Source organism: Sodiomyces alkalinus (genome assembly GCF_003711515.1).
Source record: "Sodiomyces alkalinus F11 unplaced genomic scaffold SODALscaffold_1, whole genome shotgun sequence".
Classification (NCBI taxonomy): Eukaryota; Fungi; Ascomycota; class Sordariomycetes; order Glomerellales; family Plectosphaerellaceae; genus Sodiomyces; species Sodiomyces alkalinus.
In genome coordinates this window covers 7,402,975-7,430,897 of record NW_021167079.1, presented here as the reverse complement: position 1 = coordinate 7,430,897, position 27,923 = coordinate 7,402,975, and the positions used below count along the sequence as shown (strand labels likewise).

Below are 27,923 nucleotides of genomic sequence, written 5' to 3'. Positions count from 1 at the left end.
TTTAGCCGGTATAGCGCCTAATCACCGTCTATATCCGCCCGATCTATTACTTCCTACTCTACTAATAACCCCGCTATCGGTTATAGCGCTAATAGCAGCCGTTATATTAGGAAACCGTAATACCCCTATACCCGTAGGGTTCTAGAATAATAGAATACGGTGCTATGATACCCTTATAGCCACGGCTATAGGGCTTCTATTAAATAAAGGAGTATAACTAATTCGGTAAAAAGATAGCTAGAAAAAAGACTATCAGGTTATAGTATTTAATGCTAGCCGTTATATGCCTAATATATATATATTAAATAGGATTCCGCTAACTAAATTACGGTTAAAAAGGTCCACGCCTATAGCGCTATAGCGACGCTTAATAATACCCTACGAATCCACGGCCCCGGCGGTAGCTACCGGAAGTATAACCCGGGAGGCTATATCGGGAAATATAACCCTGGCGGTTACTCCGGCGGGTACTCCGGTGGTTACCCCGACGGCCGTAAAGATCCACCGTAAAAACCTCCCTCCTCCTCTAAAGAACCCTCGCGATATACCCTTATACCTTTACGGCCACCTATTCCGATAGGCATAAAAAGACTACCTACGGAGCCACGAGGAGATAGGGTCGTGGATACGAGTGCCGGCGTCCGTAGCAGATAGATATCAGATTCTTAATTTAATATAGGTAATAATATATAAGTTCGATAAGTATAGGTTTCTATATAAATATAAGGTAAGGCTTATAGTATAAGGAGATTAGTAGTATTAATCCTCCCTTAAGGAGATATACATAGTAATATTAGCTAGACGGTTATTCCGTGCGTTAATAGCTATCGCCGCCCGATTTAACCTTATACTATGATAATTTAACGTTATAAACGCGTTTATACACGCGCCCCCCCCCCACGATATCTTTATATACCCGCCGCTCGGCTTTTTAGCCCCTAGAAGTCGTTTACACCTAAAAAAGGCGTTATATAGACTTAAGGAGTCTTTACTACTTTAGTAAAAGCACTTTTCGGCTATCCTTTTAGCGGACGGCTTCTAGATAATACCGTAAGAATAGTGTTATTTTCTACGCCGCGGTTTAATCCTGTTCTTCTACGTTAACAATATCGTTATGGCTTATAAGGAATAATATAAGGCGTAGATAGAGTCGGTAGTTAATAAACTATAACGCTAATATAACTTATAAGGTAGCGATCCTTTATAGTAGTTCTTTAGTATTAAGGTTATTCGCGACCGCGCCGCCCGTAAAATCTAGCTATTATAACGCGACTATATTACTAAATTAGAACGCCTTTTAAAGCTAAATAGTAAGTATAGTGGTAACTATCGCCTAACGCACCTAATTAAGATCGTAGAACTACTACCCTATTTAGGGACCTCGACGGACGTTAAAAGCTATTATAGAAGATAGGATCTATACTATACGCAGTAGTAATATCGCGCTCTAATATCGCGTTTATAGTATCTAGGCTATACCGGTTTAACGTTAATCTAGGGCCTATTCACTATAAGGCCGCCGATTATCTAATTCTTTATCTAATTAACAGCTAATCGTTTATATTAGAACTAGGGGGTGGCGATACTATCGAAATCTATATTAACGCCTTATTTACCGATAATACCCTTAATTAAAAGAGTAGTTAAGCGTACATAATACGCTTATTTAGCGGTATAATAGCGTGGCACGCTAATAAGCAGGATATAGTCACGACGTCTATAACGGAAGCAGAGCTATTAGCGTTAGTATAAGGTGTAAAAGAGGGTATCTTTATATAACGCCTATTACTTAGTATAGGAGTGGAATTTAACGATCCGAAGTTAAGGATCTTATACGATAATACCTAAACGATTTAATTAGTTAATTAAGAGATTAGTATATTAATAACGCGCCTCCGCTGTATTAATATCCACGGCTACTAGTTACGTTAAGTAAAGAAATAAGGGTAAATACTCGTAATATACGTTACGAGCGCGGAAATAGTAGTAGACGGATTAATAAAAGCGTTATACGGCGAGAAATTTAAGATATTTAAGTCCTAGGTAGGCGTGATAGATATACGGGAACGATTATAGCAGAAATAGCTAGAGGAAGTCCGGATAGAATATTTAGAGGACCTAGAGGATACATTTAAGGGCGGATACAGCGAATAGATTATATAGCTAGATTATCTACCGGTTACGAATAGCTTTAATCGCCTAACTAACGTTTTAGGGCGATTAGGGGGTGTGTCGAATAGACTATAGTCTTTTCGGTTACGTAATAGGCCGGATTACTAAGAGTATAATCCGGGTAGACGCTTACAGAATCTACACTATATAAAATACGGTGGCAGCATTTCCCTAACGGTCTAAGATAGTGAAAATTATACATAATTGCCTCAATCAATTTTTGACCTATTTTATGACGATTTTGACTACGCTTTATTTGACAAACTATACATGTACCGACCTCGCACGGCGAGCAACGCAACATTGTCTTGGATCCGAACATGACAATGCAAAGTTGGACAAGATCTACAGCCAAACTGCAGATTATCTTCTTCAGCTTTCTCAGCTTACGTTCAACCACATCGGAGCCATCTCGAAGGAGGCCGACACCTGGTCCGTCAAAAGAAGACCACTCACTTATAACATGAACGAGTTGGCAACGGTCGCAGGCTACATGTACTCACCCAACCTCTTCCCAACATCACCGTTCGACCGTGCTAGCGACTACCTCCACTCCGTCGGTCGAGAACATCTGGATGCCGTCTACTGGGCCGCACTGCATGACGAACATGAAGGCACCGGTATTCACTTGCTCGACCACGATGCAGGCGCACAGCTGGCGCAATTTATAGAGAAAAAGATGGGCCAGCTAAAGCAGTTGAGTACAACGAGGACTGCACTGCTCGTTTCTCTCAGGCAAGCCCATAAATGAACGCACCCAGTGTATTTGCGTTTCGCGCTCGATACCTTCATGTTTCCAATTTCTATGTTTTCTTTTTCGTATTTCTTAACACACTGGATCACACGGGGTCGACAAGGTCACTCGGAAGTAAGTTCTCATAACGAGTCCAGTATAGAATGGCAACCGCTTGCTTCTTCATAAAGAAAAGGAGAGTCCAAAGCTAACTAGGTCTACCAGATACAAGACCAGAAAGGTTGCCAATTCGTAAACTGCTATGGGATGCCATAGTATCGAAGTGAAATAAAAGGTCGGCCGGGTGATATATGCAATGTGCCGTGATATGTACCAGAATCAGAGTAACCCCCTTCCTCCGCCTAACACACTTGACCCCAAAAGAGGTTGTGATTCCTGGGCCAGCCCGTAAAGGCTGGCTTGGCGTTCCCGGAGTTCCGATGCTGCGGCGGTGCCCGCGCATGTGCTCTAGGCATGCACTGCGCTCTTTACAAGCACTGCGAGTACCACTCGTTCTGGGCACGGCAAGTGCCAGACGAGCAGCACGTGGCGCCGTTCCATCCGCTGCCGCCGCACTGGCCGTAAAGAGCCGAGCAGCCGCCGCTGGGGGGAGGGTTGGTAGGGGGAGGGCTAGTGGGAGGAGGGCTGCCGCCGCTGTTGCCGCCGGTCCAAACGGCGGGGCCGGGGAAGGTGAAGGGGCGGTGGCCGTTGTAGACGCTCATGGTGGCATAGGCATCGGTGGCCCGGTAGGCGCCGGGGAAGCGGACCATGGGTCCGGGGCTGCCGTTGCCGCCCCCCTGGACCCTGACCTGCATGCACGAGACGTAGTGCTCGGGTTGGTTGACGTGAGAGCGGTGGACGCCTAACGCGATGACGATTAGTATCACGGTGGCTTGTAACGCATGCGCTTTTTATCGCCGCGCCCGCAGAAGAGAATACATGTACTCACCAATGTGCTCAACACGGACGAGGTACTCGCCGTTGGGGGTATCCCGGGGGATCGTGGCAGCCACCCAGTTCCGGCCCCAGGTGCACCAAGCATTGGTGGCGAAGTCGCCGTTCGAGTGGCAGACGCCCTCCTGGAAGATCTTGAACCAGTCGCCAGACCCGTCGTAGGCCCGGACGTTATCGCCAGGGGCCCTGGACATGTAGACAAGACCGGGACCTGTTTCCCGTCACGTTAACTTGGAACTTTTCATAGTTGAGATAAATGGAACGGTGTGGACGAACCCGGGTGCTCCATGGTAGCACCAACACCTAGCCTGAAACGAACCTCCTGGCCGGCGTTGACGGTCAGGACTTCGGTGCGGCCGGCGTTGGAGAAGGCGCCCTGGTTGCAGCGAATATCGGGACCATCGGCGTGGGAGTTGTCACGGATGTCCTGGGAAGGGTTCGAGGAGAACTTGATCGGGTTGTACCGGGTTGCGCGGGTGAAGTCGCGGATGTAGCGGAAGGGAGCTTGAGCGACGCCGTTGTGGATGTTGACGTCAAAGAAGTAATGGGCGGACGCCAGCGGGGCGGCGGCGGCGCCGAGGATGATGGCAGAGACCTTCATGGTGGGAGACGGCTGGGGGGGGGGGGGGGGGGGGGGGGGGGGGAGGGCGGAGGTGTGTTCTGTTGATGCTGGAGAGGACCTCTGGGGAAGAAAAGAAAAAAGAAAACGGGCATATCTGGGGTAGCCCGGTATTTAACTTGTTCTTGTCATTCTAACAACTCTTGCGTTGTATGTCCGGGTGCGCTTTTGAAGGAACGTCTTTCACGGTCACAATAGCGCAACATACGAGCCATTCGAAACTGTTTGAACCCGATTGCCGAGATTGAAGGCTAACCAGGTAACCTCGGCGGTTGGTTCCGCATCACAGCCTCGGGATGCCTCTCCCAAGTAGGTAGCTCGTACAAGTTCTGCAGCACGAGTACGTACTCGTATATTAATTAAAGGTTCAACTAGGAAACTACCAAGACTGGTTCCCTCAGGTCGATCAGGGAAAGCTTAATCTATGAAGTTGGGAACAGCCCCGCGTTGGCTTGGCAGTCGGTAGCCCCCTGAGTCTTTATAAAATACGGCAGTTATTACATTCGCCAGGCCTGGTACAACGCTTGGAAAGACGGCCCGGCGGAGGACCCAAGCCGAATCAGGAAAGAGAGTGAATACAAGACACCTGATCTTTGGGTCTGTTCAAGTACGCAGTATATTCATGTTCAGAGTTCATATATGATATGGCATACTGATTTTAATAGGGGCGGATAGGAAGAAGGGGGCGAGGGGGGGGAAGGCGACATAGACCAAGCAGCTCTTGAATCCGTACGTCTAGGCTTCTACAGGTGGTGGTAGATCTGATTATTCGCATAGTCCGCAATCATGAATCCAGATCGAGGCCGATAAATCCGGGAACACCGGATTCATGTCTAAAGAGGGATCGGTGGGGACGTGCTTGGGTCACCTTCATACTACCCCAGACGTCCCACATGGGCACTTGGCTGACAAGCCGCGTGACATGCATCCTCGGGCCAGGGACACTAAAGCAGCATCCCGGAGCTCGTACCACCGAGAATTTGGCTCGCTCTTCGTTTTTGTTTGCAGACTCTAGTGGTTTACATCTGCCGAGCCCTACTTCGTAGCTCTTGGCAGAATGGAGGCGATGTTCATGGTCATATTTCTGTCTATATGTACGTTGTAGGTGGGACGGGGAGTCGTACTTGGTTCGCATGCCACGCGATATGCATCACCCCACGGGGTAGTGAAGTTAGGGCAGATTTTCGCAAGATGCCAAGATGGAGCACCGGGAACCTGGTTCCTTCTTCGTTGTATTAACAGATCCTAGTAGTCAAAGCTTGCCGAACCATGGTTTATGTGTCTTGGCGCACTGAGTGCCTTTGCCTTGCACACGAAGCTACGACATATCTCCGTCGCCGTGTCCATCATCCATGAATCCAGCATTACCTGTACGTATTGGTATGACCGTTTAAGAAAGCTCGATAACAAATTCTTCCCTTTTTATATCCCTTCCTCTACGCGAGTCAAAGATGTTGTTGATACCCCTTCCAGCGTTTACCGCAGTTAAAACTTGTATCGCAGCTCCTAGCTTTCTAGTATGGCCGCATGGCGGCCTGAGTCCTGACGGCTTGAGGAGATATGGCCTATATGGGCGTAAGGAAGAGCCCAGGTTAACTCCGGAACGAAGCTAAGCCCTGTCCGGCTTATGGTCCGGCTTAGCCTACCCCGTGATCGAGTCCAGAAATCGAGTCTGATGTAATGTGCGACATAAGGTACATAAGGTAGTTTAAATACAAGGGGTCGGTCCCGCGACCCACTTCCCCCTTAAAGACCTTAAACGGGATGCCGGGGGTCGCTTAACCCAAAAGGGTAAGTCTAACCAGGTTCCCAAACGCCTGGTTTCGTCTACCCCGTACTTCGTAAGCGCCCTCCTCAGCTTGACCAATAGACGCCTTCTTACACCGCCATTACCAAGGGCCAGCTCTGTGTGGGGATAATGGCGGGATACCAGTGGAGTACTTATAGCCTTATATTAAAGACATACTATGCCCATGTTACTGCTAGGTAGTCTATCTAGGGGAGAACACGGACCTCTTACATCCGCTCCTTACATAATACGGAAAGGTACGTAACTGAAGCCTCCGTCCAACCCTCCGGCGTCGACGACCTATCGGCAATTATAAAATAGCAGTTGCCGTCTTCATAGTTGCTTGGGCTTTGCGAAATATATTGTCACTACCTACGAAGTGTGAGTTGGCTGAACGTTTGTTGAGTTGGATGGTAGACCGTAGTTGCGCCGGATCGTGAAGGACCGAGATAGAATCACACCTATCGATCTGCCCAGAGGTCCTTTTAAGTTCTACTTCGTAAGCCAAGTTCGAGTCTCGAGTCTCGACCGTTCGAGTCTTCGAGACGTCCAGTTACGGGTATAACTTCGGCATCTCGCTGCCGAAGCCGTCTTAGGTCTTTGTGGTGAGTCTGGTTTAGTGTAAACTGTGGACATTAACCACTCCGTCCGCTCAGCCTCTCGCTGTCCTCGAGAACCTCAAGGAGACAAGGATCGCCCCAGGGGTATCTCTCCGGTCTCCACCTCTTCGAAGAGTATCTCTCCAGATATTGACAACCAGGGATTGGATTCCTTCTTGATGACCTCTATGACTTTGGCCGAGTCGATCTATGGTATCAATCCAGCTGCTGTTATTGAAGACGCCGTGGGAAGCCTATTTCTCTTGCTTGTGCTAACCCCGCCGTGCTCACACCTATGCGACAAGATGGAATGGGGTGACAGATGCGCCCTCGTGCACTAATTACATTGTAGCTACGGTCTAAGCACCAAACTCAAAGCGGAGGGAGATATAATTGGGACCCTGATTTTGTGTGTTTTTTTCTTCCCTCTCCGGCTTACTTCGGGGGCTTTCTGTTTCTTCCTTGATTCTTTGTCTCTTTCTTTTATCTCGTCTTCTTCTTCGTCTTCGTCTTTGCTTCTATTTCTTCCTTTTCTTCTTCTCTCTCATATAGGGGTTAAATGGATGTGGATCATTGTACTTTCTCAAGATGGACTTCTATGTCAAGCCGGTTGAACATCCGCAGCCATGGCCCATGGTGTCGGAGCCGAGGCCAATGAGATCCTATATGACACTGCCAGTATAGCCCCGACAGAGACACAATATCTCATGTTGATATGGGGAGAGCAGTTTAAGCCAGCATTGGTATCCATAATGCCCTGAACGGGCCGCCCTTGCGAGCTGCTTATAATACTTTTATTAAGAGGCGGGGTACATATGCTTGGGCAGTAAGTGTAAGAGCTGGGGAGAGGGAATAGATCACATTAGCGTGAAGAGTCGTATTGCAAACTCAAAGCCATGAATGATACGAACTGCCGAGCGGTGGAAAAATAGCGACCTAGGAATCCGCCGGAGGGATCATTCCAAGACTTAAGACGCATGGTTGGGCGACAGGATGGCGGGCACCCTCGGCAGACGACTTTGAACTAAAAGCTCGTCGCGCCAGCAAATCCGATGTATGGCTCCGAAAACCAGCAACGGATAGAACTTCAAGCCAGACATTATTTGTTTCTTTTCTTGTCTTTGGTATTTTCTTATTTTAGGTGGAGAGGGCGGAAGGGGAGGCGGGAGTTGTTATCATGGTCAAACGACAGCAACAGAAATTACAGAACCGGGTATGGTTGAATCTGAGAGGTATGTGCGTGGGACGTTGTAGGGACGTTGGTGGCGCACTATGAGTGACGACAGACTTGATGTCTGTCGTGGAACTACCTGTGCCGAGCATCCACCCTGTGCAATCCTGATTCCTCAATATGGGGCCAGCGGTAGTAAACGTCGATATTGTGAAGTGACGGGAGAAGTTCCCCCATTAGTACTAGCGATTGAAAAGACAACTTATATGACTTATTCAAACAGTAGCTAGCTATATCTGCCACCACCATCGGTAAATATTACGTTCCGCATCGCCTCTCCCCAGTCACCAGTCAGTCATTATGGCTACTTAGCCAACCAACCATTTAAGGTGTCCTTTAAAAACCTTTCAACCAACTTAATACCCTCAGCTTTAACCTTGGCCCGGAGGGGGTCGAAGATCTCCTTGGTATATGGTCTTAATACGCCAGGCTGGTTGAAAGGTGCGAAACCGTCCAGAATCATCTGCGAGCAGTTCCACAGATGATTCCGAAAGCCTTTGACATTGGCGGGTACGCGTCTCGATCCCCAAAGAGCTCAAGAGTGGATGTGATGATTCCAGATTTTGACCGTTAGCCGGGGGGCCAAAGAAGAGGACTCGCATAGTCGCGTGAAGAAAGACAGGCCACTTCATGTTGGCTCTGATCCGCCGCTTCCATTTCACCACATAGTTGTGTGGTAGTATGACCAAGTCGCGCTCCCCGGGGTGGAAGCTGCAGAGCTTGTTAAGTTGCGCAATGAGATCCTAGACGGTCTGCGATGGATGGGTCTCTTCTCCGAACCCATCCATCGCAGACCGTCTAGGATCTCGGCCGGTTCGGCTGCAGAGACAAGGAAAATGTGCACAGTTCGTCGATCTTCTCGATGAGGTGTGGCTCTTTCGGCGAGTCTGCTCCTGTTTGTCGTTGCTAGATCTCGGCCCATGTCATACCATCCTTTAGCCAGGACTTATCCTTGGAGTCGATCCATCCAGGGTCGATGAGGGGCTCTGACCAAAGCCGGTTGCCTTTTGTATCACAGGGAGCCTCGAATGACGGTGTGAGCCTCTGGAATTTGTAGAACTCGCGAAAGATGGTCGAGCCCCTGTTTGGGTATGCGAGGAACGAGTATCCGTCCAGAACATGATTCGACACAGCACTGGCTATGAGCTCCTTGCTCGGGATATGGTGTCATGGACTACTTCTCCATTCTTGTAGAAGGTCGGGGAGTAGACATTGGAGAGAAGGGCGCCACGAGGGACCACGAGAACTGTTGGTAATGTTAATTAGCTGGTCCGTTGGATGAGCAGGATAGATTGAGGCCAACATTACCTTGAACTTGACTGGGTTATTGGCAGCCTCGGGAGCGGGGAGCCCGTCAACAGTACGACTAGAACTCGAGGACCTAGCCGATTGCGAGTCAAGCGACCGAAATATATCCCACGAAATCTTCAGACATGACGGACATGTCGTCCCTTTTCGTGAACTTCTTCAATGGCCTTCACTGCCTAGAGGTGGTCGACGCCGGGGTCAGCGCCCCCGTCGCCCAAGACGGTGATGGCATCAGCGAATCGATGATGAATACCGTGATGCCGGCCTGTTCACAAGCCTCCCGTATGGCAGGTGTCACGTAGCTCGACGTCACGAGGTGAGTCTTGCCCCTGATACCCGAACGAATGATATCGGCATGGTGAATGAAGGGAACGAGAGAGACGAAAACATGGCGGCTCGCAACATATCGATCTAGATCCTGTGACTTGACATCGAGGGCGAGGGCCGTCGACCGGGGCAGCCCGGCCGCCAGCTTTCTCGGCAGTGGAGAGGGTACGGCAAGCTAGAGCCTTCCCCTGCCATCGGACCCGAAGCCGCCCTTCTCTCGGACCCCTCTCCGATAACGGCCTACTGCTTACTACGGAGGGCCCTACCCACCTCGGTCCGTTCGCGGGGCATCGGGCCTGGGGCGCGGTACGCGTAAGTTGTAATAACACGTTGTGCGATTCACCGTTCGCTGAGACGTTTCCGTAGGCGGCGGCCTTGATGCGACAGGGTCCAGGAGGTCGGTATCGAGGGGGCGAACTGTTCATTTTTTATTTTGTAAACCATAGTTTGAAGTGGTTCCTTGTCACGCCGTCGTTGACTCGTTGCCGCTACTGTCCTCGCCTCAGCTTGCATTTCAATACCTGCTGCGAAGTCATATGGAGCACACTTACGTAACCAAACCCCAGACCCTTCAAGCCACCTCGCGCCAGTCTAAGCCCCTTCCAGCGGTATGTCGGGGTAACTTAATTAGATAAGGTATGGACCGTTAGTAAGCAATATACGGAGTAGGTACGTAGATGTATTTTTCGCAGCACGTCACAGTAGCCATACAGTAAAATACTGTGATATATATGTTTCTCGCACTGGGCGCACCCCTGCGGGTTTGGCAGCGCAAAATATTGAAGGGCTGGGACAGATTAGTCAGCGCTACCAGTCTCCCCACTTTCCCGTCTACCCTCCGCTTTGATTCGTTCCGGGTTAGTTTCCACAAGTTAATAGACCGTTATCGCTCCTTATCCGTTCGTCTTTGTCAGGTAAGGTGCCGGTACGAAGTAAACGTACCTATGGAGTGCGTCTTCCTGCCTTCCCTTCTGGCCTCGTGCACACACACGTCTGGGACTTCTCCTCCATCGTCCCTCCTGCATTCTCGTACCCTACCATAGGTACCCTAACCGTCATCATTCCTCTTCCATCACCACCTCCTCTTTTGTTTGGATTGCCCTTTGAAAATTTACTTCTTCTACATTCCATTCCTCACGACGGGGCAAGCGACTGAATCGGCAACCGAGGACAGACCGCCACACGCCACCCCCGGTCGGACTCGACTGCCTCAACCGACAACGCCGAAAACGCCAACAAGGGGGCGGCAAAATTACCCGACTCGGCCTTTCTTCCACCTTCTTCCCTACGATCATGAACTGGCCTCCTACTCTTGTCTAATCGGCAACAGACGAGTACAAACGAATCCCGACCAGAAGTGACGACCAAATTGTTGTCCCTGCCTTTCCCCCCCGAGTGGCAACAGGTAAACAGGTCAACAGGTATTCCGCTTTGTTCGTGGATTCGATCTTCTATTTCGTTTGCCTTCATCAAGCCGATTCTCCCCTACTTCCAGTCACCTCTCTTTGAGCCGTTCCTCTTTACTTTTACCTCGGGCTCTCATCATTCGACGACCTCCTTCAACCACATTACCTCCCGCCCGCGTTGTTGACCAACGCTTCGCCCAAACTACCTCCAGTGCCGAGTTCAACACCCTCGCCTGCTTGACGATCTATACCACGAGCACGCGACATCCAACGAGCGACGCCCTGCGATCGATCCTCCTTGCACACTTCCCGAGCTTGCACCCCAATAAATACCGACATCCGAACCACGCATATCCCTTTATATCTCCATTCAAGTCACTATACAGTGCCAAGTGGTATCGGGTCATTCATCATGACTCCGCCTCTGGGCCCTCACCAAACCATGACTACCGATCGGCGTCCGCGGTCAAACCAAACGGTATCGGTCACTTTCGACGAGGACGGCTCGGCCCTCGGCATGGACTCATCCCGACTGAGTTTCGAGGTGTCCGAGTGCGTCGAGACCAAGACCGTCACCACAACCACTACCACGAAACGAACATTTCCCCCGCTACACGTCCGCGAGTCCCGGCCTCTCAGTCATCTCGATGGCAAGGAATATCCCCTAGCCAATAAGCCTCTGCCCCCGGAGCTTGTCAGCTTCTCCTATAGTATTCCCAGTTTCGTTTCCGATGAGATCTGCGACGGGCTTGTCACCTCCAGCAAGGTAAGTCATCCTCGTGGTTGCATTTTGCCTTTTTTTCCTTATCCCACCCCCTCTTCTTCTTTACAATAAAGAAACTTCCAAGCATAAACACCACCGTGCAAGACCATGGACTAACCAGCTGTACCCCCCCCATCAGAGAATTGAAAAAGCTCCTGCCACACGAATCTCAGCTGGTCTCCTCAAAGATGAGGAGTCATCCCAAGAGTCCATTCGACACGGGCCCGGTTCCCCTTCAGATGCGTATCCTCGCAAGCCACGATCTGTCGCTGCCCCCCCGGCACAATCTGCGGCCGGATTTTGGAGGCCGTCCCGCCCCGCCAAGATTGCCAGTAGGACACAGGCACACCCCGATTCAATTACCCACCGTCTACGCCGCCACTTGGCCATGACAACACAACGCGAGATGGAACGTAGCGGTGGAACACCGGCAAATTTCCTGGCCACGCCCGAGACTTCCGAGGTCATTACCGGCACTGGCGGCGGCGGCGGCAGCGGCAGCGGCAGTGGTAGCGCCACCAGCACCGACCGTCTCACTCGGCCTCGCCCACTGCATTTGGACCGGTTAAGCCGCACACCCGAGTCCGAACCACCCGCCGCACCCATGCAGCTCGAACCCAGCAGTCCCGTGGACAGCGAGACGCAGACGGTTTTTAGTAGCAATGTGGCCACCCCTCCCATCACCGATGCCGATGCAGAGCCTTTCCAAGACGCCGACGAGTCTCTGCAACAATCCATACGGGCCTTGGGGCGACGTCCATCGCTGGACGGCGTCGCCTCGCAGGATGCGAGCCTTCCGAGCCCCCGATTGTCTCCGACGTTGGCTGCAGCCCAACTCCACCCTAATGATCCTGAAGATGTCGAAGAAGATGACGTGCCGTTTGGTTCCAGCCATGGCTCTGGCGACGGGCCCGTTGGTTTCCGCGAGTCGCAAACCGGAGACGAGCTCGAGTCGAACTCGACGCTGAGCATGAACACGAGCATGGTCATGGGTGGCGACAGCTCACATACCTCGGCGGAAAAATTAGACCCACACGCTACCATGCTCGACGTCCGTTCGATGATCGAAACCTTTGATGCCATGCCCAACGAGATGAAGAGCTTTCTCATGTACAACTTCCTTCGTCGATGCCCTCGAAAGACGCTCCGGCTTGTGGCCGACACGGTGACGCCGGCACTCAAGTGCGACTTTTTGAGGCAGCTGCCTTTGGAGCTCAGCTTCAACGTGCTCTCGCATCTCGACCACCGCGACCTGTGCCGAGCGGCGCAGGTCTCGAAGCACTGGCGAAACATCATCGACACCAACGAGACTGGGTGGAAGGAACTCCTTGACCGCGACGGCTATATCCTCCCGCCCGGGGAGCTGGCCAAGGCCGTCGCGCAGGGATGGGGTTGGCAAGACCCTGTGGGCGCCATGGGCGCCGAGGTGGATCTCAGCAAGATCAAGCGGCTCCATTCTGGCGAAGGCGACGAGACGACCAGCAGTACCAGCACCAGCACCAGCACCAGCACCAGTATCGGCAGCAGTACTAGCTCTATGATTACGATGGGAAAACCCGACCCCACGGCCAGGCTGCGAAGCGCCAAGCGGAAGAGGGGTCTCAACCACCTGAGTGGTGCGGACCGGTCGAAGCGCAGGGCCGGGGCACAGGAAGCGTCTAGGAGCGATTCAGGGCGGTCGGAGGCGAGGCAACACAAGTCGGAAGGGCCCCTGTCGGCCGCTAACGCCGCCGCGGCTGCGGTGCCCAATCCGGAGATGGGACTGCCCAGCCTCCAGAAGCTCCATCTTTTCAAGTCGCTGTACCGGCGGCATCACATGATCCGGAAGAGCTGGACGAGCGGGAAGGTCAAGCCCGGGCACGTGGCGTTTGCGGCGCACCCGCGGCACGTCATCACGTCGCTGCAGTTCGACGAGGACAAGATCATTACGGGCAGCGACGACACGCTGATCCACGTCTACGACACGAAGACGGGCAAGCTCCGCAAGAAGCTCGAGGGCCACGAGGGCGGGGTCTGGGCGCTGCAGTACGTGGGCAACGTGCTGGTGTCCGGGTCGACGGATCGGTCGGTGCGGGTCTGGGACATCGAGAAGGGCCTCTGCACGCAGGTGTTTTACGGGCACACTAGCACGGTGCGCTGCCTGCAGATCCTCATGCCGACGGAGGTGGGCAAGACGTACGAGGGGAAACCGATCATGATGCCGCCCAAGCCGCTGATCATCACGGGATCGCGCGACAGCCAGCTCCGGGTGTGGCGGTTGCCGGAACCGGGATCGCGGCGGTACATCCAGACGGGCCCGCCGGCCAACGAGGCGGACTGCCCTTACTTCATCCGCACGCTGACGGGCCACACGCAGTCGGTGCGGGCGATCGCGGCGCACGGGGACACGCTGGTCAGCGGCAGCTACGACAGCACGGTCCGGGTGTGGCGGATCAGCACGGGCGAGTCGCTCCACGTGCTCCGCGGGCACTCGCAGAAGGTATACAGTGTCGTGCTGGACCACGAGCGCAACCGGTGTATCTCCGGGTCGATGGACTCGCTGGTCAAGATCTGGGACCTCGAGACGGGGGCGTGCCTGCACACGCTGGAGGGCCACAGCCTGCTGGTGGGGCTGCTGGACCTGCGGGACCAGAAGCTGGTGTCGGCGGCGGCGGACAGCACGCTGCGGATCTGGGACCCGGAGAACGGCAAGTGCCGGAACACGCTGACGGCGCACACGGGGGCCATCACGTGCTTCCAGCACGACGGGCAGAAGGTGATCTCGGGCAGCGAGAAGACGGTCAAGATGTGGGATATTAAGACGGGCGAGTGCATGCAGGACCTGTTGACGGACCTTAATGGGGTGTGGCAGGTCAAGTTTGACGAGAGGCGATGCGTCGCGGCGGTCCAACGGGGCAGTCTAACTTATGTGGAGGTAAGCCTCAAGCTGTCGCGGTATCTTTCGGAGGTCTGTTGGCGTTGGGTGATGGCTGCTAACTTTCTTTTCTCTTTCCTTTTCACAGATTCTCGACTTTGGTGCAGTACGCGACGGCAAGCCGCCCGAGGAGTTGGGCGAGCGGAAACTTTTAAACGAGAGCGAGGTCAACGCACTTTTGGCTGAGGATACCTGAAGGCGAACTTTTTGACACGAGACGGGATGGTCGACTCGCGACGACGAAGCACCGTCCGAACACAAGGAACACAAGAACAACAACTATGAAAACCACGAAGCCCATCGAGCAAGGGGTTCGGTTTTTGCACATGCAGCATTCTTCATCGTCATACCCAACTACACAACAGCACATGGATACGTGATCATGGGGGGTCAAGTCTTATCGGAGGGAATTTCTTTCCCTCGTTTTATCTTCATTTACATTTTATGGTCGTCATGGGTTGAGCATGGAAGGCGTTGCGCAGGACTGCTTTCCCGAAGAGGGAGGGTCGGGTCAGGACACATAGGTTTATTTCGCGATTTATGTACTAGGCGTCGAGAACACGAGGTATGGGAATAACGGTATGGGTATTGTATTGTGCATGAGGAGCGCAAAACGAACAAAAACAAATGCCCCCGGAGAAGGGTTGTCATGTCTTGTGCCGGCCGATTAGTCCAGTGAGCAGATGGTGGTTGGACTGCAGGCTTGACGATGAATTGTTCTGTAGACCACATGCATCTTTGCTACGGATAATTGATATGAGCGATTCCTACGACGTGCATTGAATAAGTCGCTCCATTTTGCCGAGTGTCATTATGTCGTCGTGTTCGTTGCTATCGTGAGAATGTGAGAAGGTGAAGTTCAACGTCCCTATTAAATGCCTTAATTAAGCAACGTCAACATCAGAGCTTACATAAGACTGAGCCTGGCTCATTATCACGTGATATTCTCTTAGTCGGCGTAATCATTACATAAGCCAGCAAAGACGAGAACGAAATCCTTCACACCGCACCCCGGAATTCTTCTCCAGGGCATCATCATCCTCCATTGACCGTTGCCTTTTCTTCCATCACCATCACAAGATCAAACACGTATCTTGCACTTTTCATCTCGAAACTGAAGTGATATCCGCCCGATTTATATTTTTCTGTTTCCGAAAACAGTCGAGCCCATCCGCTCGCTATTACTCGCGTCAATCAGACTCGCTTCGTCGGTCTTCGCGTCTTGAGTCTTGACCACGATGACCAGGACGAGCCCCTCGCGACGAATGACACAGCCAGAAAGATGGACGACATCAGCAGCAGCGCAGATCTCGCGCTAATCCTTTATGCGAAACTCCTAGCCCGACCAAGAATGCCCACATGCAGCCAATGACACAAGTGGCCCTTCTGTGGACGACCGCCCGAGTCCGAGTGGAAGTCCGATTCGGAACGGGGGACGGGGACGTGTGGTCCGTCATGACCCATGCATCCATCTCCTTTGGCCCCCAATCCCGCTAGACCCTCATTCGATCAACCCTAGTCGCTGGTTCATCTGTCAGTCTATTGTTCCTTCATTTCCGATTCGCAGGGATGGACTAGAGCCATCGTCAATAGGCATTGTGGTGTCTATGTTTGGCTACGGACTGTCCGATACGACGAGGAACCCCTAGATTCTGGATTCTTCCCTCCGTCTCCGCTTGTGGGCCACGCAACCTGTGCCGCATCGCATATCCACAGCTCCGTGTGGCCGTGGCGTGCCCGTGTTGCTCGTGTGTATGTATATCTGACCTCACCTCCACCCACTTCCTGTCCCGTAGCTTCGTGATCTTTCTTTCCTCTATGCCCAAGCCTCATCTTCCAAGTCTCATCTCGAACGTCTGACCCCTGGTACCGATCCCTCCCAAAGGACAAACGTCACCAAACGTCAACAAACGTCAAGACACTCCCAGAAAATGACCCAGACAGACCCCTACGCCAAGTACGTTTGGCGCCAGACCGAACCCGGCGTCTGGAAACGCAGCCTAGACGAAGTCGAAGGATTCTACGCCGGTGCTCACCTCATCTACGCAGCCACCGGTCGAAAGTATCGATATGTCACCGGCCATTTCTCTCTCGACTTCCAACCCCCCTCAGGCTCGTCAGCCCAGGACATCGAAGCCCGAGCCGACGACGCCCTGAAGAAGGCCTGGGTCGCGCTCCGCTACCGACACCCCACCATCGCCAGCAAGACCGAGAGGGACCCCACCACCGGCGACTTCATCAAGGTCTACCGAAACGGCCATGCCGCCACCGCCACCGCCACCGCTACTGCCACCGCTACCCTTGACCTTGACGCCACCTTTGTCACCCTCCCTGCCACCCTCTCCGCCGAAGAACACGCCAACGCCGACCCTCCTCATCCCGACTACTCTACCCTGAGCGTCATCCCCACCCCGGGCTCGGAGGAGCCCGGTCGCCCGCTTCGCCGCGAGATTTTCTTCCAGATCGCCCACGACACCATCGACGGCATGGGCGGCTGGCTGCTGATGGGCGACTACGTCAAGCTGGTCGGCCAAGCCTTCGAACAGGGCCGCGACTACCCCGTCCCCGTCTGCGACGGATCCGAGGCCGACCGCCTCAGCCCGCCTCTCCGCGTCGCCGCCGCCATCCCCCCCACCCCGACCGAGTCGCTGCAAAAGCGCCTCGCGAACCTCGGCGCCGAATTCGCGGCCTCCCAGCCGCCCGAGGGCGCGCGCACCCTCTCGATCCCGTACAAGAAGGGCGCCACCGTGGCCGGCAACCAGCAGGTCGTCCACCTCACCATCGGCGAGGCGGAGAACGTCGCCATCGCGCAGGCGTGCAAGGCTGCCGGTATTTCCGTCACGCACGCCTTCCACACCGCCATCCCTTTCGTCCTGCTGAACCTCCACGCCGGGGAGCGCGGGAGCGAACCCATCCCCATGCGCTACAGCAGCTTGCTCCTCCGCAACGAGCGGCCGAACTGCGTCCCGCCGTACGATAAGGAGCACCCTGCCACCGTGTACCATTCCATCTCGGTGCAGGCTATCCCGGTCGACTTGACGCTGCCGCCGCTGGGGGAGAAGGGAGAGCTGGAGGACGAAGAGATCCGCAAGACGCGCTACTTGGAGGCCGCGCGCATCGTGAAGTCGTGGTACCAGAAGTTCAGCGCCGATCCGGAGTACGCGGCGCTGGGGATCGCGGTGTATGGGAACGTGTGGCCGGTTCCGCCCGTGGGTGCCGAGCCGGGACCGCCGCCGCCGCCGGAGGAGGATGCGGCGGCGTTGTTGTCTAGTTTGGGGCGCATTGATGGGGTGATTCCCTCGAAGCCGAGCGGGGCGCTTGATGTGAGTGATACGTGGATGGTGGCGCATATCCTGGGCCCGGAGATTGGTGTGTACTTGACGGGATACCGCGGGATTACAGATTTCAGGATCGCGTACAATGATGCGTGGCATGACAGGGAGGAGATGGAGGTGTTCCTGAGGAAGGTGCACTCTGAGGTGCTGTGGCAGCTTGGGATTCAGGAGAAGTGATTGGGTCGTATAATGCGGGAGACGGATAGGCTCTGTCATGAGAACATGGTTTAGACTTGTGAAAGCGTTTGTTTTTGTGTTATAGAAACTACACTACTCTTTCCTACTAAACTGACGCCATGTCTTTAAGGCTGTTCCTGAATGGATGTGCAGGAAGATGGGATGTTGGACATAAAAGACATGTACTTATGAAGGCTTAAAGACTTCCATGAAAACCAGAACATCCTCTGGGTTAAAAGTCAGACAACAGTATAGGACTAGGGTTTCTCTCACTCTGTAAAGCGCCCAGGACGAACTGCCGGCAGGCATGGCACTAAACGAACTTGTTAACCCGTCAGAGGCATAGACAGGGGTTTTTCTCTTTCCATCATAACTCCCACGACTCGCAGGGCCGTGATAATATAGAATTATATCCACAGAGTCACCTCCCCAGAAAGCCTTCTTTATTAGGGCACATCTTCCCACGAGCTTTTCAACAAACCTTGCTTCCCTTTCCACTTTACCTCCCCTTCAGTTTCTCGTCAACCACCCAAAGTCCGAGATGGCTCTCATTCCGAGGTTCAGCAAGTACCAGAGCACCCTCTTTCGCCTCTGGGAACCCCTGGTGGTGGCATACCTCTTCCGCCCAGCCCTGGAGCCCCCTCAGGTCCGATGCAATGCTGCAACCGGTCTCGTCGCTACCCGCCGCGGGTTCTTGCAGAATCTGGCATACCTCTGCGATTATAAGAGAGGCGGGGGGGGGGGGGGGGGGGGGCCACCACAACCACGTCCATCTCGGCGGAGATGACAAACGGCGAGCTTCGGTTCTGGGTCTCCGCTAACAGCGGCGTTGTTGATGAATGTTTGCACGACGAAGGCTGAGTAACTGTAACTATGTTAGACGCCTCGGGGCGCTTGCCAACAAGTGTATGGCTCAACTTCAGATGGGACTGGGCGCAAATTACCAGGGAATCCGTGCGTGTACTTTTTTCGGACATCCTCTCTCTTTACACTCTGGTCCGGCCAGATACTGATATCAAATTTCTTGCTTTTCACCTAAGACTAGCCCATCCAACATGCATGGGATGTGCTAGCTGGGTGTTAGCCAAGACGATACTCAAGACAGTACTATTGAGTCTTGACAGAACTTACGTGAAGGGTAAGAGAGCAAAACAGTGATGAGAGCATACATGGCCCATCTGTTGATATCCGCGGGTAATACCGAGAGTGATACCAGACAGGGAAGAAACCAAATCTGCGTGAAGAGACCGAGGAGGGCTCTTTGATCGAGGACCTCGGAAAGCCAAGTCAATATTAACATCTGTGTCTTGTTAGCTTTGGCATCGACAAGTATCAACCTGAAAGTGAAGTTGCCTCTTCCCCTAATCGCCTACATTTGCCGTGGTGCCCACCTGGGCTGGGATGCTTAGAAGGTGAGATTGGAATGTATCAAAGCCCAGCTGCCGTAGACTGAGTGTTAGATACTCCAGGGGGTCGAGCAGTTATCCCGAAGGTCAAACCAAGGGCATAGATAGGCCAAAGGTGCCAGTCACATATCGACTGCCACAGCATCTTTAGTGTGATGGCCTGTCGGTTCTGCATATCCCCCTTGGCGGGGTCATCGCGCAGAATACGGTTGACGAGGATCTTCTCTTCCCGCTCTGTGAATCAGCCAGCCTTTCGGACGATACCACGCCTTTGCTTGCGTCGGGGACGGCGCCATCATGAACCGTGACCAGACGCCGGTGCATAAGATGAGAATGCCTTCTATGAGAAATCTGCGCGAGCGTAAGTCTCTCAAGAGGACGGAGACAAACTCGGCCGACGGCGACTCGAAGCTTTCGCTGGATCTCGTATTTGCACCTGGTGTTACATCCTGGTTGATGGCGCCAAAAGTTGACAGTGCATAGATCTCATCAGACACAAAGTGAAGATCGGCATCCTCGCAGTACTGGAGAAGTGCATCGATGACCTCGACAGGGGTGATATGGCCGTGTGGATTGTGAGGATTACAGAAGAGAATGCCGCGGACGTTACAGGAAGCTTTGTCTGCTGCGGTCTGGTATGCGGTCACGACGGCCCGAGGGGAATGTGTTTCGTGAAAGGGCACACGTACGGGAATCAGTCTGGCTCCATTTCGAAGCACCGCGGATATTTCGAAACTGCCTGTAGAGGAAGGGAAATGAGATGAGTGACTAGAATGACTGGGCCAAGCCCGCCGGGAAGATGAATGGGAAGGGGAGAAAGAAAACTAAATCGGGAGAAGGAGGAGAGAAAAAAAAGAAGAAGAAGAAAAACTCAGGGGTAAAGTCAGGGGTCCACCTACCCCAGAAAGGGGCCATCACCAAAAGCCCATCACCCTCATCGCACAGGTCGTTAATCAACGTATCGAGTATAGAGCTGCATCCCGGACCAGTGACAATATGCCCCGGCTTGACCGGGATTCTGGGCGAGAAGAAGTGGTTGAGGAAAATCGACAAGGATTCCAGCAGCTCCTTCGTCCCTCCCAAGCCGCCGGCATACGACAGGTGCTTCGCGCTCAGGTCCTTTTTGGCGTTCTTCTTGAGGAGCGAGAGCATTTCGGGGCGAATTAGCCAGTTCTCCGCCGTGGCGAGGTCGATGCTCGAAAGGCTCTTCGACCCCTGGCGGCGAAGTGGCCGTTTGAACTGTTCCAAGAACCATGCATCGTCTTTGCGGGCCCGTCGGGACAGCATTGTGCTCTTTTGCAGACAGTTATCTGCAGTGTTTAACCGATTGGTATGTGGTTCGTATTTTCAAGCTGAGGTTTCTATCCTTGGATGGTGGAATTCGTTGTGTTCATTTTCAGGGGTGAACCGAAGACCTACCATTGCCTCGCCTCCTCATCCGTTCCCAATGCCAACGACGGGACTTTTGCAAACTTCCATATGGGCAACTATGATTAGGTCACCGTTTGTTGGCTTATTGGAGATCTCTAAGTGCCGGTTCTGGGATGTTAGATTAGATTTCGTTGTCGGCTGTCGGGGCTCTTGGGGCCACCGTCGGTCTCGGTCACCGACTTATACCAACCATACGGACAAGCCGAGACCGCGCATGCCCAGGATTTGCACCACACCAAAGAAACCTGTTATATCTCGATTCTCATTTTTCATTGTCTTAATGACCTGGCTTTGTGAAGAGACGTACTTACAGCAGGCCGTCCAAAGAATAGCGCACATGCAGTTCTACCAACCGTCCACACGCCGCGACCAGACCTTTCCGACCACTCAATATGTCTGCAGATTCCGACTCCCACACCAGCAACGGCTTAGAGAATGTCGAAAAGCGTACATGCTTCCTCACAACCGTCGGGAGATTGAACGCATGAGAAACCAGCATGAATGGGAGTGTGGATTCCTCAGTATTAATATCCAGGCGTTGGATATTGGTGTTGGGAAGTACCAGCATAATAGGGAGATGGATGTGAGAGGACGCAGGAACATGAGAGATGCAATGAAGAATATGATGTCTATTGCCAGGTGAGTCGATGTAGGATTTCCCCCGGATGTATGCTCATCGGCTGTCTAACGTGTTCTCATACACAGCGCAAAAGATTTGGGAATTTCATAGATGGATAAAGAAACGATGCTCGACCGGTTCGAATCAGACATGGAGAAATACCGGACTGCGGTGCGACACTTCATTATTTGGGCTCAGAGGCCGGAATAGAGTCGTACATAGGACGTATTTCTTCGGGGTTAACGGATAGAACAGGACATATTATATGGCCTTGACCTATTCGACATCCTGCTTGCCCCCGCCTCACGTCCCTGAAAGTCTACCGTCTACCCTTCCCGAACGGGCTCTGAGGCGTCCTCCTCCCGTTCCCGGCCTGCCCATCTCCTCCTCCCTTCTTCTCCAACTTGACATCCCCCTCAAGTCCAAAAGCATACCTCTCGCCACTAGGACTCGCTATCGAAGACTGCTGTCGCTGGACCCCAGCACGGGGCCTCCCTTTCCCCAACCCATCCCCCCTCTCCGCCGCCTCATCCACGAACTCCTCTCCCTGCCCCTGCCCCTGCCCTGTGTCACCGTCCGCCGCCGGCACAACCCCATACCCAACCTTCATCTTCTTAGCCTCCGCCTCCACAAACCCGCCCCGCGTCCACGGCACCTTCTCCAACCAAGGGCCCCGCGTAGCAGCAACGATGCTACTAAACCTCGTAGTCCGCCACAGCCCTTCCTCCCACATGGCCGCCGTACCAAACCCGACCGCCAGAACCGCCAGCGCAATCGCCGCCGCATACACGGCCCACAGCTCCCACGCCACATACTGGTACCGCGTATCGCTCCGCGAGCGGGAACAAGGGAACTTCGTCTCGTCACCGCCTGTCCCCACGCCGCTGGGCCCGCCGTCCGGGTTCGCCGCCCAGGTGACAGCCAGCATCTGCGGATTCGAGAGCATGGAGAGGAGGATATCCTCGTACAGCGACTGCATGGCCTGCGGGAGGTCGGGAACGGGGAGCCAGTTGCGCGGTTCGATGAGGCGGGTCTGGATGGCGCGCGTGTTGGCCTTCTTGTGCGGCTCTTCGATGGTCCCGTTGACAAAGCTGCGCAGCTGCGTCCCGATGGAGTGGTAGGCCATGGCGCGGCGGTAGCGGTGGACGTCGCCGGTCGGCAGGATGTAATTCTCCTCCGGCACGGCTGTCGTGTTGTCGGCGGTTCCATCGTCGGCGTCGACGCCGGGGATGAAGGTCGTGTTGACCACCGGACGGACGAACTCGCGCCGCGTCACCTTGGTGGTCTGTTGGAGACCGCAGTAGTCGAATAGCACCTCGTATTTCGTCTCGTAGTGCTCGCATCCCAGGAGCTTCGGGGTGAAGGCCGTGTCCCAATCCGGGTGGTCGCGGAATTCCGGTTGCGGTTTCGTCGGGTCGTCTACCTGCGCGTAGCCTATCCACATAATCGGCTCGGTCCGAAGTGCGCCGAGATGTTTGGGAATCGGGCCCGGCTCGCTCGGGATCCCGCCGGGCCATACTTCCTGCATCTGGGTGGAAGAGTAGTGGCCATCAAAGGCGCGGACAATGTACGTGAAGTTACCGGTCGGGGCCAGCAGGTCAAAGTCAAACGGCAAGGTCGCGTTACCGAGGGGCTGCGGCGTTGACCCAACCCCCGAGGCGAGCTCGGTGCATCGATACCCCGGGCCGGTAAAGTTGACGGCGAAGGTGCAATTCCAACCGACTCCGCAAATCTCCTCGGCAGCACCAACACGGGCAACGGGCTCGGTCGAGAAGGCAGCCATGGTAGCAATCTGCTCGAATTGCCAACTACTGGCGGTGAAATAGTCGAACCATTCCTCGATGGTCTCCCCATCCTCATCCACCGCTCCCTGCGTCGTATTCCAGAGGCTGACCGACAACGGAAAGAGGCCGTCGATGCGGTAGGCGTCGCGCCAGTCCCTCGTCTCCTCGGCGGCAAAGTTGAGGGTCCGGACGGCCAGGCACTCGGCCTCCTCCTCGACGAGCAAAAGCCGGACAGCGAGGGTCTCGGAGGTGAAGATGACGACGAGCGGGGTGCACCAGACGTAGATGGCGAGGAGGATGGCGACACGGGCATGGCGGAACAGTTCCGGGTTGACGATGGCGGACAGGTCATCGACCGCGGCGAAGAGCGAGTCGACGGCACCCAGGGACATCACTTTGCGGCGGACGGTCAGCCAGACGCGCTGACGGAAGGCCAGAATCACCGAGGTGGCCAGGCAGGCCTTGGAGATGAAGGACAGGGCGGCACCGTAGCGGAGCATGCGGAGTTGGTCGCTGGCCAGGTCGCCGTGGAGCGAGGCGTAGAAGACGTGGTGGCCCATGGCGAAGGCGACGCCGGCGAGGAGGAAGAAGTACATGTTGTAGGAGGGTCGCCAGTAGTCCATCCAGATCGGATACGATCTGCGAAACGGTCCATGGCCTTGCTGGGCAGGAGGCAGAGGGGGGAGTGGGCGGTCATTGTTGTTCTGCGGCCATTGCTGTCCGTCAAGGAGACCTGTCTGTTGGCCACCGTGGACGTGGGCTGGGCCAAAGGAATGCGAGCTAGGATACATGTGCGATTGAGGATACATGATAGCTCCGTGAGGCATGGCCGGGTTCGGGTGCCGGCTCGATGCCATGGGGCCTCCGAGTGTGGAACCATAGGCTGCGCCAGTGCTGCCGAAGCCATTTACCTGGATGAGAGCCAGTCTTGGTCGTTGCATGGAGGGGTAAGGTGGTGAAGGCTGACCCGGCGCAGCACCCGAGAGAGGGGAGGTCGGAGTTTTCGAGCTGGAGAAATGTCCGCCCCTTGACTCGCCTCTGACCGTGGAAGCAGACTGAGGCGAAACTGCCGCGCGGGCCTTGGACGCGGAGCTGGTGTCCGATTGAGATAGAGGTGAGGGTAACGACACGGGAGAGATCAAGTTATGTCGGTATCGAGGGCTCGTAGCATTGGCCGAAGCATGAAGAGAGGTCGGGTTCGAAGGCGCCCAAGGCCCGGCGGTGGTGGCGGCTCCGACAGGCCTCCGCTGGAGGCTGACAGGCGAGCCAGACGAAGAGGCCATGCGCGGGGCAGCGGATATGGATGGACTTCGGCCCGGCCTCGAGACATCGCGGCCGATGTTAACCCCCATGTCGGCTGTGTGTATGATGTGTACGTCAGTTGGGATGAACTGGTTATGAGACAGCCTCGCTGGCAATAATCAAAGGTTCGGGAAGGCAGTCATACTCTGTATTTCGGGGGATCTATGTCTCCATGACAGACAGGCGGGCAGGTCTCGAAATAAGAGTGGCGAAAATGATTGAAAACGAAAGGAATGACCATAACAAAGAGCAAACTTCCCAAGGAAGCAAGGGAGGGACGGTCTGACGCCGCCTGAAAGGATGAGGTCGAAGGCAGGGATGAAGATCGCCGGCCGGCCACCATGCTGCTCTGACAAAGAAACCGCGAAACCCGGCAATGCCAAAGGGGATGCGAGTTCGCTCGTGGACCTCCAATGCAAGAGGTCGAAGGTAGATATCCGGAACCATCCTCATCGAATGCATGTCTTGGTGTCCTTTGCTCGAGGATCCGATATCGAGGGCTAGAGACCGAGGTCTCACGAGTCACCCCTCCATGATCATGACAGTGGAGCTTCCGAAGCGTGATGGATAACCCGGTGAGTGGGCGACTTTGGGCATCGCATTTTGGCCAGGCAAGAACTTATAAGACATGTATGTCGTGTCCCCCCAATTTTCGATGTTTGCTCCCATGGTTGAACCTCCCGTGACACCAATTGTTTGTGCTGTCGTGCTGTGGTCAGGAAGGTGAAGTCGGACCAGTCGCTATGGTGGATTTCTCTAGATCACCCACCATTTGGTTCATATCGGCTCCATATGAACGACTAGAATGGGTTGTGGCAGACTATCGAGAGAGACGCAGGCGATTACGCTCATGCATAGTTCGTGATTGTCTCGGTGGTGTGTGTGAATGGGAAGTTGAAGATTGGGAGCTGGAGACGTTCGTGGCGTTGATGGCGTTGAGGGAGGAAACACAACACATGTACTTTAGTAATACCTTAGTAATACAGGGACACACTGGACGAAGGTACATAGGTACGTATCTGCAGCCATTACATTACCTTAGTAAGGTTCATTATATTCTAATACAACAAAGGAATATTCAGCGTCGCGTCCAAGGGAGGTAGAATAAAAATAGTATCTTAGGTATATACGCTATATACGAAATAAACAGGCTCCGACATTTCCCTCACCCTTAGCCAGATGGGTCTTTCCATCGGCGCCCACGGCATCGAAAATGTCGTGGACCAGGGCCACCAGCCTCATCAGATCGGTGCAAGGTACCTGGTACCTCGTAAGTGCAACATAATTACACATAGGTACCTGGTCCGTGGGCTTGGGTCCACACATTGCAACCATGAAACTCAACAAACCAGACGGGCCCATTCGGCGGTTGCACTAGAACCAACGCGGCAGAATGTGGGGCACCACGTTTTCCCCCCTTGGGCTTGTTTTCCGTGATCGGGATAGATCCGATCGGTTACCCTTGAATGGCCCCCAAACCATCATGGGCCCACGACTTGCCCGCTGGACGGGAACTACGGCCCTGAATGGTTTCCAGACTGTAAAACGGCAGAATCTCCCCCCCGTCTGTGCAAATATGCCGCCCGTGTTTGGGGTGAGTTGCCGCGCTTCATGGGTCCTTTTGTAGCGTATCGGCCATTCCGTCCCAAGCCAAGGGACGAACGGGTAGGATTCTGCCATTTCAACTAGAAACGTTAGCGGCCAATGCGTTGATTCCTAGTTCGTATGGGACCGTAGTTGTAAACTATTCTCGGACCAACTTGTCGGTCTTCGGTCTCTACATAACACCGACCGAAAGCTGAGATGTTCATATTTGTCAAACATTAGCAACGGCTCCACGGACCACGGCATTCATATTGTTCGCAGCATGTTCCCTAGCGTGGGGCAATATATTATATACCCGCCGGAGAAAAGAAAAATGATGGTTGGGAGATCAAGCTTTTTGGAGCTCGACATGTATGGCGCATTGTACATAGCCCGTGTGATGAAGTCGGACTACGAGTATTACGTTGTACTTTGGACAGCGCCTGGCAGCAATACCGGGAAGTTGCTTGGGTCCGCTACCCGAGCATCCGCCACAAAGCACAGCCATCCCCTGCAAGGGAAATGCTTGAAATATTTCGTGCAGGCAATTGCCTCATGACTAGTGTGGTACCCATCACTAAGCAGAACTTATTTTTGGATATGCAGGGTCCTCTCTCTCTCTCGGGTCATGGACAACCCTTTCAGCCCTGTCAGGAACGGACCGATGGGTGGTAGCGTGGACCTGCGGTGTAATTCAGTTCTTATGGTCGGCACTAGAGGAATATCGGCAGTGTTCCTGTGGGACTGATTTCGGCACCCTTTTTTTCTCTCCTTTTTTCTCTTCTCGGTTATCCTTATTTTCTTTTCTTTTTTTGGCCCTCCCTATTCTTCACACGCTTTTCAGGCAGTTTCACTGGTAGTTTAGCCCCCATGGGCCCATCCTGTCCGGGTAGTTGACTCCACATCTTCTAGAAATCTGCATTGACAGTGCTTCAAAGCCGAGCCGGTGTACCGTGTGGCAGTGAAGGCGGCTCGAGATTCGCTCCGTCAAACTTCTCCCTCAAACTTCTCCAGCCTAGCCGCCTAGGATCCTAGTCTCTAGAGAATCGGGGTAAGATGCCGCAACTCCTCGACAGTGATTTTAAATTTTTGATCCGTCAGCTAAACAAAAAATAAAAACAAGTGTTTTCGAGGTCGAATCGTCCGATTCCAGGGTCTGGCGAGTCTCATCTTGAACTAGGTCAAGTTCCATTGTTCCTTCGTCTCTTCGGGGAGCCCGTTCAGACTCATAGGACCCCTGGTATATATCCAAAGAGGGCGATGAGTTCGCAGGATGAGCCACGAGTCAGTACATGACAGCACTAATAAGGCTATCTTTAGAGTCAAAATATCCGATGTAGGCATGGCAGCCTTGCAAGGCGGGGCTTCTCAACACCCTAGGCATCATCTCCGAGCAGATGGCATGGGCTCATGGGTATCGTGACACTAGTGCTTACGCATAAACTGAGCAATATTGGCACATGAGGCCGA

The 27,923-nt window shown here is 53.7% G+C and overlaps 9 protein-coding genes across 9 annotated transcripts; 4 read left to right on the top strand and 5 right to left on the bottom strand.

Annotated features, from left to right (window-relative positions):
- Positions 1-2,437: 2,437 nt before the first annotated feature.
- SODALDRAFT_348427 (hypothetical protein) lies at positions 2,438-4,460 on the bottom strand (the record flags this gene model as incomplete). Its single annotated transcript, XM_028613369.1, has 5 exons — positions 2,438-2,827; positions 2,930-2,975; positions 3,398-3,767; positions 3,855-4,070; positions 4,136-4,460. The coding sequence occupies 5 exons, from the start codon at positions 4,458-4,460 to the stop codon at positions 2,693-2,695; spliced, it is 1,092 nt and encodes a 363-aa protein (XP_028471603.1). The 3' UTR covers positions 2,438-2,692.
- A 1,209-nt stretch (positions 4,461-5,669) lies between these two features.
- Positions 5,670-7,627, top strand: SODALDRAFT_356020 (hypothetical protein; the record flags this gene model as incomplete). The annotated part of the gene is made up of 4 exons (XM_028613878.1): positions 5,670-5,696; positions 5,731-5,848; positions 6,924-7,181; positions 7,491-7,627. The coding sequence occupies 4 exons, from the start codon at positions 5,670-5,672 to the stop codon at positions 7,625-7,627; spliced, it is 540 nt and encodes a 179-aa protein (XP_028471602.1).
- A 207-nt stretch (positions 7,628-7,834) lies between these two features.
- On the bottom strand, positions 7,835-11,477 carry SODALDRAFT_375926 (hypothetical protein; the record flags this gene model as incomplete). The annotated part of the gene is made up of 18 exons (XM_028614776.1): positions 7,835-7,951; positions 8,077-8,136; positions 8,194-8,279; positions 8,341-8,373; positions 8,461-8,615; positions 8,725-8,808; positions 8,942-8,984; positions 9,027-9,250; positions 9,309-9,343; positions 9,406-9,478; positions 9,579-9,881; positions 10,003-10,106; positions 10,174-10,256; positions 10,433-10,519; positions 10,675-10,703; positions 10,871-11,017; positions 11,075-11,161; positions 11,305-11,477. 18 exons carry the CDS (start codon positions 11,475-11,477, stop codon positions 7,835-7,837), a joined length of 1,923 nt encoding a protein of 640 aa, XP_028471601.1.
- SODALDRAFT_47913 (cell division control protein) lies at positions 11,377-15,126 on the top strand. Its single transcript, XM_028615402.1, has 2 exons — positions 11,377-11,904; positions 12,041-15,126. The coding sequence occupies exons 1-2, from the start codon at positions 11,551-11,553 to the stop codon at positions 14,999-15,001; spliced, it is 3,315 nt and encodes a 1,104-aa protein (XP_028471600.1). The 5' UTR covers positions 11,377-11,550; the 3' UTR covers positions 15,002-15,126.
- Positions 15,127-16,746: 1,620 nt separating this feature from the next.
- SODALDRAFT_268458 (hypothetical protein) lies at positions 16,747-18,327 on the top strand (the record flags this gene model as incomplete). Its single annotated transcript, XM_028607610.1, has 1 exon — positions 16,747-18,327. The coding sequence occupies one exon, from the start codon at positions 16,747-16,749 to the stop codon at positions 18,325-18,327; it is 1,581 nt and encodes a 526-aa protein (XP_028471599.1).
- A 1,000-nt stretch (positions 18,328-19,327) lies between these two features.
- Positions 19,328-20,083, bottom strand: SODALDRAFT_393324 (hypothetical protein). Its single transcript, XM_028615265.1, has 3 exons — positions 19,701-20,083; positions 19,459-19,627; positions 19,328-19,396 (listed from the first exon to the last, which is right to left on the bottom strand). The coding sequence occupies exons 2-3, from the start codon at positions 19,625-19,627 to the stop codon at positions 19,359-19,361; spliced, it is 207 nt and encodes a 68-aa protein (XP_028471598.1). The 5' UTR covers positions 19,701-20,083; the 3' UTR covers positions 19,328-19,358.
- On the bottom strand, positions 19,925-21,020 carry SODALDRAFT_267800 (PLP-dependent transferase; the record flags this gene model as incomplete). The annotated part of the gene is made up of 2 exons (XM_028607570.1): positions 19,925-20,468; positions 20,629-21,020. The coding sequence occupies 2 exons, from the start codon at positions 21,018-21,020 to the stop codon at positions 19,925-19,927; spliced, it is 936 nt and encodes a 311-aa protein (XP_028471597.1).
- Positions 21,021-21,180: 160 nt separating this feature from the next.
- SODALDRAFT_356016 (hypothetical protein) lies at positions 21,181-21,993 on the top strand (the record flags this gene model as incomplete). The annotated part of the gene is made up of 3 exons (XM_028613877.1): positions 21,181-21,712; positions 21,784-21,803; positions 21,895-21,993. The coding sequence occupies 3 exons, from the start codon at positions 21,181-21,183 to the stop codon at positions 21,991-21,993; spliced, it is 651 nt and encodes a 216-aa protein (XP_028471596.1).
- Positions 21,825-25,310, bottom strand: SODALDRAFT_47877 (hypothetical protein). Its single transcript, XM_028615401.1, has 2 exons — positions 25,015-25,310; positions 21,825-24,924 (listed from the first exon to the last, which is right to left on the bottom strand). Exon 2 carries the CDS (start codon positions 24,917-24,919, stop codon positions 22,103-22,105), a length of 2,817 nt encoding a protein of 938 aa, XP_028471595.1. The 5' UTR covers positions 24,920-24,924; positions 25,015-25,310; the 3' UTR covers positions 21,825-22,102.
- Between the last annotated feature and the right edge of the window lie 2,613 nt (positions 25,311-27,923).